Consider the following 14,041-nt stretch of genomic DNA (forward strand, 5'->3'; position numbering starts at 1 on the left):
TGGGTTCTGGGGTTCAGGTCAAGTAGTAGTCTGACCAGTTTGTTTTGTGATGTTTGTAATTTTGTTTTAAGCGCCTTTGAGGTGCTTTGGTACCATGAGGTGCAAGCATAGTCATAGTACCCTTGAATGAGTGCTCCTGCCAGAGTCTTCAGGGTATTCTTGTTTACCAGAGAGGAGATCCGGTACAAGAATCTAGTTCGTTGGTTGACTTTTTTTATTACATTGGATGCCATTTTGTCACAGGAAAGATTTGCCTCTAGGATGGAACCCAGGTAGGTAATTTCGTCTTTCCTTGTGACAATATTGTCACCCACTGTAACTGAGAAGCCGTCGGTCTTGCTGAGTTTGTTATTTGAACCGAAGAGAATGGACTCTGTTTTGCCCATGTGTAATGATAGTTTGTTATCAGCGAGCCATAGCCATATGCAGATTTTGCCTAGTTCCGTGCTGAGGGTTTTTTCAACCTGCAACTTGTTCTTGTCAGAGACCAGCAGGGCTGAGTCGTCCGCAAACAGGAACAAGTTGCAGTCACAAGCTGATGACATGTAATTTGCATAAATTAGGAACAGTAAAGGTCCTATAGTATGCTTCCTTGTGGAACACCACAGCTCACTGGGAGGGGGGGGGGGGCAGTGTACCATTCACCTCCCACCATCTGTTCTCTCCCCTTCAGGTAGGATTGCATCCAGCTCACTGATGAACTATCAAAACCAATTGCTTTAAGTTTATCAATCAGAATGGAGTGATTGACAGTGTCGAAGGCCTTTTGTAGGTCCAGCATGACCATGTCGCAGTATTTGCCCGCGTCCACCTCGTGTTTGATGTGGTCGTTCAAATAGAGAAGGCATGTGTCAGTGGAATGGGATGTTCTGAAGCCAGATTGGAATTCGTAGATTAGCTTTTTTCCGCAAGGTACTTTTCTACCTGTTTTTTCCCCATAACTTTCGAGATGGAGGTAAGAATAGAAACAGGGCGGTAGGGGCGGTCAGGTGGCATAGGTGTGGGTCCGGGTCGTTGTAAACAGCGACTCCTACAGTTCGGTCGGGGCGCCTGCTCAGCGCGGATAGGATCTAAGGGGGGTAGTGTGATCCTTCCACACGTTTCACCCTCTCAGTGAGAGTCCGCGCTGCCAGGTGAAAAGAAGCGGTTGATTGGCTAGACGTGTGTCGGAGGAAGCATGCGATAGCCTCCACTCTCCCAGACCGACTGGGGGGGGTAAGTGCGCAGCGACCAGGAAGGGGATTGGGAATTGGCATAACGACTAACATTGGGATGGGAGAAAATCGGAGGAAAAAGGAGGGGGGAAAAGATAATAAAAAAAAAAAAAAAAAAAACAGGGCGGTAGTATCCTGGGTCTAATTTGCTGCCTTTTTTGTGCAGGGGGGGTCACTCTTGCAATTTTGAAATCTTTGGGGACGTGTCCCTGTTTTAGGGAGAGGTTTATTATGTGGGTGATGATTGGGGTGATGGCGGCTGCTGAGTCCATATTTGCAGGGGATATTGTCATGGCCAGTGGCCTTGTTAGGTTGGAGGGCGCTCAGTTTTTTTGAACACCTCATCAGTTTTTACCATTTTGTAACGTTCTGAGACGTTCCTGTGTGAAGTAGATGTTTGTTCCTGTGTTCTCAGCGGTGTGTTAGATCTCTCGCCCTTACCTAGCTCTCTCTCTCTCTCTCTCTCTCTCTCTCCCCCCTCCCCTCTCTCCCCCTCCCCATCTATCTCTCTCTCTCACACACACACACACACACACACACACACACACACACACACACACACACTTAGAATCTTTATTTATGTCCACATGAAGACAATGTTTAAAGGACACAAATATTATCAGTGCACTTGTACATTGTGGGTTATTCTGATACAATCGTGCCCAAATTGACAATGGCAACCAAAGTTATACACACACATAGGATGATGAACCTGACAATCAACACACAGCTCATGGATACAGATAGCAGCGTCTTCTCCAAATTGCCCGGCTGCCAATAATTGCTGACACTGAGCAATATCTTGCTAATTGTTTGGCTCTTCTCTTCACACGCACGCACGCACACGCACATGCACACGCACACGCACACACACACACACACACACATACACACGAACACGCACGCCATAGCAGGTACGTAGCAGGTGTGTCTTTCCCGGTAGCTGGGACACCTGGTTGCTAGGATACCTGGTTGCTAGGATGTTGGCAGTCATCTGTGAGAGAGAGAGCAGGAAATGCCACTCTGCTCTGGGGATCTGATCCACTGATCTCAGATCAGAGTCCTGAATACCGACGAGAGCCCTCCACTGATCTCAGATCAGAGTCCTGAATAAACTGACCAGAACCCCACAGACTAACGTTTCAAACTGATTTTCATCAGAGAGCATAAAGTACAAAAAAACGTTTGACTGATGAAGACTCACAATGTTTTGAAACGTTAGTCTCAAGACGTACTGTAACGTCCCACCGGTTCATGGGCTGTTCTCCCCTGCTGTTATGGTTTGACACCGACCCCAAACGCTAACGACACAAGAGAGTAGGATTCAGAGTTGCCAAATACGAGGGCTTGTTTATTTGATAATAAGAATAAGTGAAACAGGGAAAGCAGGTCAACAAGAACAGGTACAATGAACAAGGGGCAAAGTTCTGCTGCTCTGCAGCTTCTCCCGGAAGGGTAGTCTTGGGAAGCAGGAGCAGACCTCTGTACCGCTCTGCAGACTCTCACGGCGGACCTCTCAGATGTTGTGCAAGACCGAGAGAGGGAGAGAGGGAACGGGTCAGTGACAGAGCAGACTTGAAACGAGCTGGAGGACAGGGTGTTATATTCTTCGTGTTAAACAACACAGTGATGTGCAATATTCCAAAAACAGCCCAAGTGAATATCTTCATGTAAACACACAGTGAGCAAAAAATCCAAACACCGTCCAAATGTGAAATACTATCTTCGTGTAAACACACAGTGAGCAAAAATCCAAACACAGTCCAAATGTGAAACAATATCTTCGTGTAAATACACAGTGAGCAAAAATCCAAACACAGTCCAAATGTGAAATAATATCTTCGTGTAAATACACAGTGGGAGGTGGAAGATCCCAAAAATATTATTCCATAAAGGAAAGAGCAAAAACGATAATGGCTGGGTGAGTGACTGTCTGACAAAAAGGTGGTAGACTTCAGTGTAAAGGTTACACACGAAAATCGGAAATAGGTCAAGACAGTCAATCTAGAAAAACTCACCCAGACAAGCTGCGTAAAAGGAACAGGAACAACAGTGGAGGCGAGCGCGCGCCACGGAGCAGGTATCCAAGCGAAGGCTTCTAGGCATTCCTGGAGAATAGCACAGTGAAACAGAAGCAACGGGGAAAAACATCCAGCGACAAATCAAGACGAACCAACAACTTAGGGTGGGGAAAACGGGGTATAAATAATGAGGGATCGATTGATTGAAAAGCAGTGACAGCTGGGGAATGTGATTGAAAAGCGTGGGGAAGTGAGAGAACCAATCAGCGACGTCTCAGATGACGTCAGCGGGGAGAAACGTGTGAACGAGGGAATTGAAATACTTGACAGAAAAAATGAATGAAAACAAAGCGAGGGTGGTTAAAGGAACAGAACGAGTGAGAAGGCAAGGACAGAAACCTCACAGTACCCCCCCCTCCACGGGAGCCGCCCGGCGACCAGGCCGACCCGGCTCGTCAGGATGGGCCCGATGGAAGTCGGTGATCAAGCCGGGATCCACGATGAGCTGCCGGGAGACCCAGCTACGCTCCTCAGGGCCGTAACCCTCCCAGTCCACCAGGTATTGGAATCCCCGGCCCCGCCGACGAACGCCCATCAACCGGCGGACCTGCCACTGGGGGTGACCATCCACTAGCACAGGAGGCGGTGGATCAGGAGCTGGAGGCATAAGGGGACTGAGGGAGACGGGCTTAACCCGGGAGACATGGAACACGGGGTGGATGTGCATGGATGCAGGAAGCTTCAGGCGCAGGGCCGCCGGACTGAGTACCTTCAGGACCTCGAAAGGACCGACGAAGCGAGGGTTGAGCTTCTTGGCCGAGGACCGTAGCGGGAGGTCCTTCGCGGAGAGCCACACCCTCTGCCCAGGGCGGTAAGTCGGCGCGGGAACCCGGCGCCGGTCGGCACCACGACAGGCGCGCTCAGATGTCCGGAGCAGCGCGGTCCTGGTGATCTCCCAAACGCGACGGCAGCGGTCGAGGTGGACCTGCACGGAGGGAACTGCCACTTCCGTCTCCAGTGCGGGAAAAAGAGGGGGCTGGTAGCCCAGGGAGGCCTCAAAAGGGGAGAGGCCGGTGGCGGAACTGACCATTGAGTTGATCGAGTATTCAACCCAGGGAAGGAAACGACTCCAGGATGCCGGCCTCTCGGCTGCCACACACCGAAGAGCAGACTCCACGCTCTGGTTCATCCTCTCCGTCTGCCCGTTTGTCTGGGGATGGTAGCCAGAGGAGAGACTGACCGTTGCCCCCAATCCCTTGCAGAAAGCCCGCCATACCTGGGAGGTGAACTGGGGCCCCCGGTCAGAGACGATGTCCTGGGGAAAGCCGTGAAGGCGGAACACGTGGTGCGTCAGGAGGTCCGCCGTCTCGGCTGCTGAGGGAAGCTTGGAGAGGGCCACGAGGTGGACCCCCTTGCTGAATCGATCCACCACGGTCAGAAGGCAGGTGTTCCCCTGGGAGGAGGGTAGACCAGTGACGAAGTCGAGCGCCACATGTGACCACGGACGGCTTGGAACGGGAAGTGGCTGCAAGAGCCCGGAGGGTGCCTGGTGAGAGGCCTTGCTGCGGGCACAGACCGCGCAGGCCAAAACGAACTCCTTGACGTCGTTCCGCATGGTGGGCCACCAGAAACGACGAGCCAGGAAGGAGAACGTGCGATGGACGCCTGGGTGGCAGGCGAACCGGCTGGTATGGCCCCACAGCAGTACCTGGGACCGGACAGAGTCAGGGACGAAGAGACGGCTCCTAGGGACGTTGCTTGGAGCACGTTGGAAGCGTAGGGCACGCCTCACCACACCCTCGATGCCCAAGGTGATGGCTCCAACCACTCGGGCCTCCGGGATGATGGGAGATGGGTCCCCCTTGGAGTGCATCCGGGACAGGGAGTCGGCCTTCGTGTTGCGGGAACCGGGGCGGAAGGTCAGCGAGAAGTCGAACCGACTGAGGAAACTGGCCCATCTCGCCTGCCGACCGTTGAGGCGCCTGGAAGCGCGGATGAACGTTAGGTTCTTGTGGTCCGTCCAGATGGTAAAAGGCTCCTCGGCACCCTCTAGCCAATGACGCCACTCCTCCAGAGCAGCCACGACCGCCAGTAGCTCCCGATTGCCGGTGTCGTAGTTCCTCTCGGCGGGGAGGAAGCGACGCGAGTAGAAGGCGCAAGGATGTACCTTCTGGTCGGAAGGAGAACGCTGAGATAGGACAGCGCCCAGGCCAGAATCCGAGGCGTCCACCTCCACGATGAACTGTCTCTTGGGGTCAGGGTGGAGCAGGATAGGAGCGGAAGTGAACCTTCTCTTGAGGGAGCGGAACGCAGCGCGTGCCGCTGGGGACCAGTCGAACGGCAGAGCGGGGGAGGTCAGCTTGGTAAGAGGCTCCGCCACCTGGCTGTAGTTCCGGATGAACCTTCGGTAGAAGTTTGCGAACCCGAGGAAACTCTGTAGCTCCTTCCGAGTGGTGGGTTCCGGCCAATCCTCCACAGCCTGGATCTTGCGAGGATCCGCTCGGGTCAAGCCCTTCTCCACGATGAAGCCCAGGTAGTCGACGGAGTTGGAGTGGAAACGGCACTTCTCCGCCTTGACGAAGAGCCGATTGTGGAGGAGGCGCTCCAGCACCCGGCGGACATGCAGGATGTGTTCCTCGAGGGTCCTGGAAAAGATAAGAATGTCGTCCAGGTACACCACCACGAACACCTCCAGCATGTCACGGAGGACATCGTTCATGAGTGCCTGGAATACCGCCGGGGCGTTGGTGAGGCCGAACGGCATCACAAGGTACTCATAGTGGCCCCTGGGGGTCTTGAAGGCGGTCTTCCATTCATCGCCCTCACGGATACGGACAAGATGATAGGCACTTCGGAGATCCAGCTTGGTGAAGAACGAGGCCTGGGTCAGTGGCTCGAAGGTGGAGCTCATGAGAGGTAGGGGGTATTTGTTCTTGATGGTGATCTCGTTGAGCTGACGATAGTCGATGCAGGGTCGCAGGTCCCCATCCTTCTTACCAACAAAGAAGAACCCGGCCGCCACCGGGGAGGAGGAAGGCCGAATGAGTCCTGCTTCCAATGACTCAGAGATGTAGAGATCCATCGCCTTCTTCTCCGGGACAGTCAGACTGTAGAGGCGGCTGCCGGGAAGGGGAGCCCCTTGGCGGAGGTCGATGGCGCAGTCATAGGGGCGGTGAGGTGGAAGGGACTGAGCCCTGGTCTTACTGAATACCTCCATGAGGTCGTGGTACTCGGGAGGAATGGACGAGGGATCCGGGGGCAACTCACCAGCCGGTCTCCGGGGCGGGGGACAAGACGCCGCCTGTAGACAGCGGGCGTGACAGGAGGAGCTCCAGCCCCTGATGGTACCGGAGGCCCAGGCGATGTGGGGCTCGTGCAGCGCGAGCCAGGGCCTACCCAGGACCACCGGGACAAGGGGGGATTGGGTAATGAGGAACTGGATCCTCTCTACGTGGTTCCCAGCAATGGTCAGCAAGACTGGGCCGGTCCGTTGAGAGATGTCGGCCAGGCGGTGTTGGTCCAACGAAAAGATCTCCAAGGGCCTCACAAGGGCCTCAAGAGGTATGTTGGCTTGGGTGGCAAACTCGAAGTCGAGGAAGTTCTCGTCTGCCCCAGAGTCGATGAGGGCCTCCACCGTGGCACGTTGGTTCCCCCAGGCCAGGGTGACGCTCAACAGATGGTCAGGCGGTGCGCGGCGCTGGGAATGGGAAAAACGGCTCACCAGGATCTCCCGGGGTCTTGGTGAGCCCGATCTTTTGGCCGGATAGGGCAGTCGGCGAGAAAGTGTCCCGTGCCTCCGCAGTAGAGGCAGAGCTCGGACCTGAGCCTTGCCTGACGCACCACCTGGCTCAGACGAGAGCGTCCCAGTGGCATGGGTTCCTCCTCGCGCACCGGACGGGGAAGCCTGTTACCATCAGTAGTGTTGGGGACGGGGCGTCCAGGAGTCCGGGGTGCTTCAGGAGGTGACAGTCGGGTCCTCTCGCGCCTTCTCTCCAGGAGGCGTCCGTCAATACGGATGACAAGGCTAAACAGCTCCTCGAGGGAGTCGGGCACCTCCCTGGTAGCGAGCTGGTCCCGGACTGCGTCACTGAGCCCCCTAATGAAGGTTAGGCGAAGAGCAGGTTCGTTCCATCCACTCTCCACCGCCGCCAGTCGAAACTCCATGACATAGTCCGTCACCCTGCTGCTCCCTTGTCGGAAGGTCCCCAACCGGGCTCCAGGGTCCAGACCTCGGGCTGGATGGTGGAACACTCTGCGGAGCTCCGCCACGAAGTCTGGGTAGGAGAACAAAAATTCTGCTTCCATTGCCCAGGAGGAAGTGACCCACTGGGCAGCATGGCCTGAAAGTAGGTTGGTTATATAAGCCACTCGGGACCCATGAGCAGAAAAACGGCTTGGTTGATGACGGAAAACCAACTCACATTGCATGATGAATGTGGCACACTCCTCGGGATTACCGTCGAACAGCCGTGGGACGGAGAGAAGGGGTTCCCGAGGTGCGAGATCTGCTGGGGCTGCGGGGAATGTTCCTGAAGGGTGTGAGAGATGAAAAGAATTAACGGCGTCGCCCAGCGAGTTAAGCTGGGCGAGAATCTCGGACTGTTGTCCCGCCATAGCGGCCATTGAACCCTGCATAGGCAGGACCTGGTCCCTGAGGTCCTGCACCGCAGCCGCAGCCCGCTCTAGTTGGAGACCGTGATCCCTGGTCAACTCGACTTGAAATGCAAGTGCGGTTCTGACCCCCTCTGTGTCGGCTGGGGTCGTCATGGTTGGTTCGTAATGTTATGGTTTGACACCGACCCCAAACGCTAACGACACAAGAGAGTAGGATTCAGAGTTGCCAAATACGAGGGCTTGTTTATTTGATAATAAGAATAAGTGAAACAGGGAAAGCAGGTCAACAAGAACAGGTACAATGAACAAGGGGCAAAGTTCTGCTGCTCTGCAGCTTCTCCCGGAAGGGTAGTCTTGGGAAGCAGGAGCAGACCTCTGTACCGCTCTGCAGACTCTCACGGCGGACCTCTCAGATGTTGTGCAAGACCGAGAGAGGGAGAGAGGGAACGGGTCAGTGACAGAGCAGACTTGAAACGAGCTGGAGGACAGGGTGTTATATTCTTCGTGTTAAACAACACAGTGATGTGCAATATTCCAAAAACAGCCCAAGTGAATATCTTCATGTAAACACACAGTGAGCAAAAAATCCAAACACCGTCCAAATGTGAAATACTATCTTTGTGTAAACACACAGTGAGCAAAAATCCAAACACAGTCCAAATGTGAAACAATATCTTCGTGTAAATACACAGTGAGCAAAAATCCAAACACAGTCCAAATGTGAAATAATATCTTCGTGTAAATACACAGTGGGAGGTGGAAGATCCCAAAAATATTATTCCATAAAGGAAAGAGCAAAAACGATATGGCTGGGTGAGTGACTGTCTGACAAAAAGGTGGTAGACTTCAGTGTAAAGGTTACACACGAAAATCGGAAATAGGTCAAGACAGTCAATCTAGAAAAACTCACCCAGACAAGCTGCGTAAAAGGAACAGGAACAACAGTGGAGGCGAGCGCGCGCCACGGAGCAGGTATCCAAGCGAAGGCTTCTAGGCATTCCTGGAGAATAGCACAGTGAAACAGAAGCAACGGGGAAAAACATCCAGCGACAAATCAAGACGAACCAACAACTTAGGGTGGGGAAAACGGGGTATAAATAATGAGGGATCGATTGATTGAAAAGCAGTGACAGCTGGGGAATGTGATTGAAAAGCGTGGGGAAGTGAGAGAACCAATCAGCGACGTCTCAGATGACGTCAGCGGGGAGAAACGTGTGAACGAGGGAATTGAAATACTTGACAGAAAAAATGAATGAAAACAAAGCGAGGGTGGTTAAAGGAACAGAACGAGTGAGAAGGCAAGGACAGAAACCTCACACCTGCTCTACCTCTCCCCGTCCCTGTATGTTTGTTCTTTGTATTTCTGTCCCTTAGTGTTCTTTCCCCTTTCTCTCTCTTGCTCTCTCTCTCTCCCCTTCTCTCTCTCTTGCTCGTCGTGTTCCCCTGTTAGTCTAGTGTTACTCTTCTTGTCTTGTCAGTGTTACTCTTCTTGTCTTGTATTAGGTTATCTGTTTAGTCTTAGTCTTTGTAGTTACTGTCGGTTATTTTAGGTTCTCAGTTTAGTGTCTGTTTTGTCCCAGTTCCTTCCTTGTGTTATTTCTTGTAGTTCTTGTCAGTCTGTTTCCCCAGCCAGGTGTCTCCAGTTGTAATCATCCCAGGTGTTTCTCGTTTGTCATTTTTCCTGTGTATTTCAGTTCCTTGCTGTCCAACTTCCATGTTGTCAAGTAAGTGTTCCTCATGTTAGTACTTAGAGTTTGTGTTTACTTTTCCCCCTCTTCCAGTTGTCACTGAGAGGTTTTGTTTGGTTAGTTTTTGTTCCCTTGTTCTGTTTATTAGTCTTGTGTCATTAAAACCCATGGACGTGCTGCCGTCTCCACCTAACCTGCCATTAGGTCTTATACACCACCACAACGTGACACGACGTACGTCTCTCTGACTAGTTACTATATCAATATCTATATCTGTACATATCCCTCACCCAGTGCCGTCTGGGAGAAATGCGAGGCCCTGTGCAAGATTTAAACGCGAGGCCCCCTAAAGGTTAAAAGAAAAAAACAATAAAAAAAATTGTGTGCATACAGTCAACATATTCTTAAATAATAGCACAGATAGCTAGCACCTCAGGCCACAGCCAACACAGAGGGAGCATGTCTATGTTCCCCGGGTCCTATGTTCCCCGATTGATTGATTGATTGATTGATTGATTGAACATTTTAGACCATCAGCCCTGATTCCAAACTCTAACCTTAACCAACTTCGAAAGAGGGCCTAAGCTTAACCAGTTCGAAACAAGGCGGACATTAATAATTAATAAAATAATAAAAATTTAAATTCAATCAATTAATCAATCAATCGGGGAACATAGGACCCGGGGAACATAGGACCCGGGGAACATAGGGATGATCCCAACACAGATAGCTAGCCCACAGCCAACACAGGTATAGAGAGAGAGAGAGAGAGCGAGAGAGAAGACTACCTCTCGAATGACAACCTTGTTAGCTTTCTGTATCATAACGTTAGCTTTCTGTATCATAACGTTAGCTTTCTGCATCATAACGTTAGCTTTCTGTATCATAACGTTAGCTTTCTGCATCATAACGTTAGCTTTCTGTATCATAACGTTAGCTTTCTGCATCATAACGTTAGCTTTCTGCATCATAACGTTAGCTTTCTGTATCATAACGTTAGCTTTCTGTATCATAACGTTAGCTTTCTGCATCATAACGTTAGCTTTCTGTATCATAACGTTAGCTTTCTGCATCATAATGTTAGCTTTCTGCATCATAACGTTAGCTTTCTGCATCATAACGTTAGCTTTCTGTATCATAACGTTAGCTTTCTGCATCATAACGTTAGCTTTCTGCATCATAACGTTAGCTTTCTGTATCATAACGTTAGCTTTCTGCATCATAACGTTAGCTTTCTGCATCATAACGTTAGCTTTCTGTATCATAACGTTAGCTTTCTGCATCATAACGTTAGCTTTCTGTATCATAACGTTAGCTTTCTGCATCATAACGTTAGCTTTCTGCATCATAACGTTAGCTTTCTGCATCATAACGTTAGCTTTCTGCATCATAACGTTAGCTTATACTCTGGACTGGATTGATAGCAGGGCTAGTAGAGCCAGCTAGGCTACTGCAGGTCTTCCAGCTCTTGGCTAATTGCTAACAGAGCCAGCTAGGCAAGGCTACTGCTAACAAAGCAGAGGACAAATTCACAAAAGTTCCCAAAACAGGATAAGTAGTCCACTGTTTTTTAAAGCAGATTAGATACTACAGACCTTTACAACTGGTAGTACAATTCCTTGTCAGACAGGAGAATGAGGTTATAAAAACCCATTAAAATCCAACAAACATTTCAGGAGCTGTCATTTCACACAGATAGCCACGCTAGCTTCCTCCTCTCCTCAGCAAGCAGCTAGCAGTGTTAGCACTCTGTTGGCTAGCAGAGCCACTTAGCCAGCTCAAACTAGCAACATTAGCACCAGTGGAATTAGACGATTCCACGCAGAAAACAGTCAACACAGCGTTTTCACTTCCCTTTAGTTGACGGCGTCCTCCGATGTACAGCGTCATGTATCTCCCTCCGTCTTGGCACCACCTCAACATTGGTTCGATATCCCACGCGGGTACTTTTCTCTGCGTTCCGTCCGTCCGTCCGTCTTTTGGTGGCGCGCGTCCGGTAAATTAATTGTCCAAATATCTAGCAGTTGATGAACTTGGGAGTCTGTTCCTAGTTTATCTGCCACATGTTAGCACTCAATAAGCCAGCTAGCTAGGTTAGCTAACTAGCTAGTAAAATTAATTTCTTGTTCGCTGTCCCTGCCTAAGGCCTTTAGCTAAGCTACTAGCCGACATGGCTAGCCTGCTGTCTGCTGACTCCCCGACTGAACGTTCTAACACGCACACTTTAACACGCTATTTGAAATGGATGCACGTTAGTGCTCACAGTCTTTTTTTACACCACTCTCTGAGTCCGTCTCCACCTTAGTAGTTACACACACCTGGCTGTGAGCTGTGAGACCAGCGCTGGCAGCTTTTTATATGCGCGCAGATAGGTGACGGTGACGCCGTGACGGACGCACGCTGCCTGTCGCAGCAGGCATAGTGAGGCAGCCGGTCTAATGTGAAATATATATAATAACTAAGCATGGATGGATGTAAGTCACATTAGACACCTGTAAGGAAAACTAGATTTTCGGTCTGTGATGGAAAGTGATTGTTAAATAACATTATATTTATTTAAATTTTTATATATATATATAAAAAAAAATAAGATAATCAAATAAAAATAAAAATCGTCTTCTTCTCGCGAGGCCCTAGGGAAGCGTGAGGCCCCGTGCAATTGCACTGCTTGCATGCCCCTAGCGGCGGCCCTGCCCTTACCTACTCTTAGTTACACTGCTGGCCTTACTACCATAGTGTCTTTATACCTGTATCACTGTGCATATTAATACTACAACTCTGTACATACATTATGATTAGCACTTTACTCAGTAGTACTAATTTATATATTTTATACCCAGTTTAATCACCTGTACATTGTGTATTACTACTATTGCACTTTACTGTTACATTTGCTCTCTGGTTGGATGTCAAACTTCTTTTCGTTTTACTGTACTTGTGCTGTATGACGACAATACATTTTAATCTAATCTAAACAATGTAAACAATATAATTAACTCTGAATATAAAAATATGAGAAATAAACGGGGTAAACAAAGGTGCAGATGAGGGTCTGTATGCCCTATCGATTATAATATGTTACAATAAAGATAGACAAAAAAATTATGTATCTGATATATACTATGAGTAAAGGTAAACGGTATACACAAGGTGCAGGTGAGATCTATACCCTAACTGGCATGATATACATCATATAGAGCTATTAGTAAAAACCTTTTAACACTACACCATATTTTATCTATTTATTACTAAAAGATTTGCACTATATTCTCAGTGTATATTTTGTATAGTGTTTGGTCTTTATTCTTTAAACTTTTTTACTGTATGAAGCACAATCTCAGGAGGCCCATGCAGAACCAAGCATTTCACTGTAATGTACATGTACCTTATATGTGACAAATAAAACAAAACAAAACTTGAAACTTCAACTTAAAACTTGAGTTCGTCCGACAGTGGCTCGGCAGGTAGAGCAGTCGTCTGGTAATCCGGAGTTCGATTCCCGGGCAGCATGTCGAAGTGTCCTTGAGCAAGACACTTAACCCCCTAACTGCTCCCGATGAGCAGGTTGGCACCTCGCATGGTCTCCTCCTCCGCCGTCGGTGTGTGTGAACGTGTGAGTGAGTGGGTAAAATGTGAGGAACGAATTGGAAAAAGCGCTTTGGATACAAGCGGTTATATAAACGCAGCCATTTACCATTTCATCAGAATAAGTCTGTTCCTCTTGTGTTTTCTGTGTCAATTCAGCCTCACGGCCCCAGTTCTGCAACTCGCCAACGCTGATAGTGATGGTGGGCCTACCTGCCAGGGGGAAGACCTACATCTCCAAGAAGCTCACTCGCTACCTCAACTGGATCGGGGTTCCTACTAAAGGTCAGTGTCTGGAGTGGTACCTTGCTCCTCTTGCATGCCATATGTTACCCATATATCTTACCCCTTACCCATACTGTATGAACTCTGTTGCCTATACTCAATGTATACCTATACTGCTTTCACCGTCGACAACTGTCTTATACTCAACTTATACAACTGGTGGCGACAGTGGCTCAGGAGGTAGAGCAGTCGTCTGGTAATCCGGAGGTTCCCGGTTTGATTCCCTCTTTTCCAAAGGCAGCTTTTTGGAAGTGTCCTTGAGCGAGACACTTAACCCCCTAATTGCTCCTGATGAGCAGGTCGGCACCTCGCATGGTCGCCTCCGCCGTCTGTGTGTGAAAGTGTGAGTGAGTGGGTAAAAATGTGAGGAACAAATTGTAAAGCGCTCTGAATATACCTGCATACAATCCTTCTATATACCTACCTATACACCTGAATATAACCCATAATATATACATTTTTATTTGTATATTGTTCCCTCCCCTCTCGTCTCACACAGTGTTTAATCTGGGTCAGTACCGCAGAGAGGCCGTCCAGACCTACAAGAACTTTGAGTTCTTCAAGTCGGACAACGAGGAGGCCATGAGGATCCGCAAGTAAGAGGCCGTGCAGAACCGAGCCGCCCGCTCCCCCT

At 49.7% G+C, this 14,041-nt stretch overlaps 1 protein-coding gene across 2 annotated transcripts in view; it reads left to right on the forward strand.

Moving 5' to 3' along the window:
- pfkfb1 (6-phosphofructo-2-kinase/fructose-2,6-biphosphatase 1) overlaps positions 1-14,041 on the forward strand; it is a 48,920-nt gene that overhangs the window by 14,132 nt on the left and 20,747 nt on the right. Inside the window, exons 2-4 of one of the 2 annotated variants that reach the window (XM_084333901.1) lie at positions 9,544-9,573; positions 13,282-13,407; positions 13,907-14,003. In XM_084333901.1, the coding sequence (XP_084190027.1) occupies positions 9,544-9,573; positions 13,282-13,407; positions 13,907-14,003 (253 nt within the window). The remainder of the gene's footprint in view (positions 1-9,543; positions 9,574-13,281; positions 13,408-13,906; positions 14,004-14,041) is intronic. The other variant, XM_084333902.1, reaches the window with a different exon arrangement.

This window comes from Notolepis coatsorum (assembly GCF_963971535.1).
Source record: "Notolepis coatsorum genome assembly, chromosome: 17".
NCBI classification, from domain to species: domain Eukaryota; kingdom Metazoa; phylum Chordata; class Actinopteri; order Aulopiformes; family Paralepididae; genus Notolepis; species Notolepis coatsorum.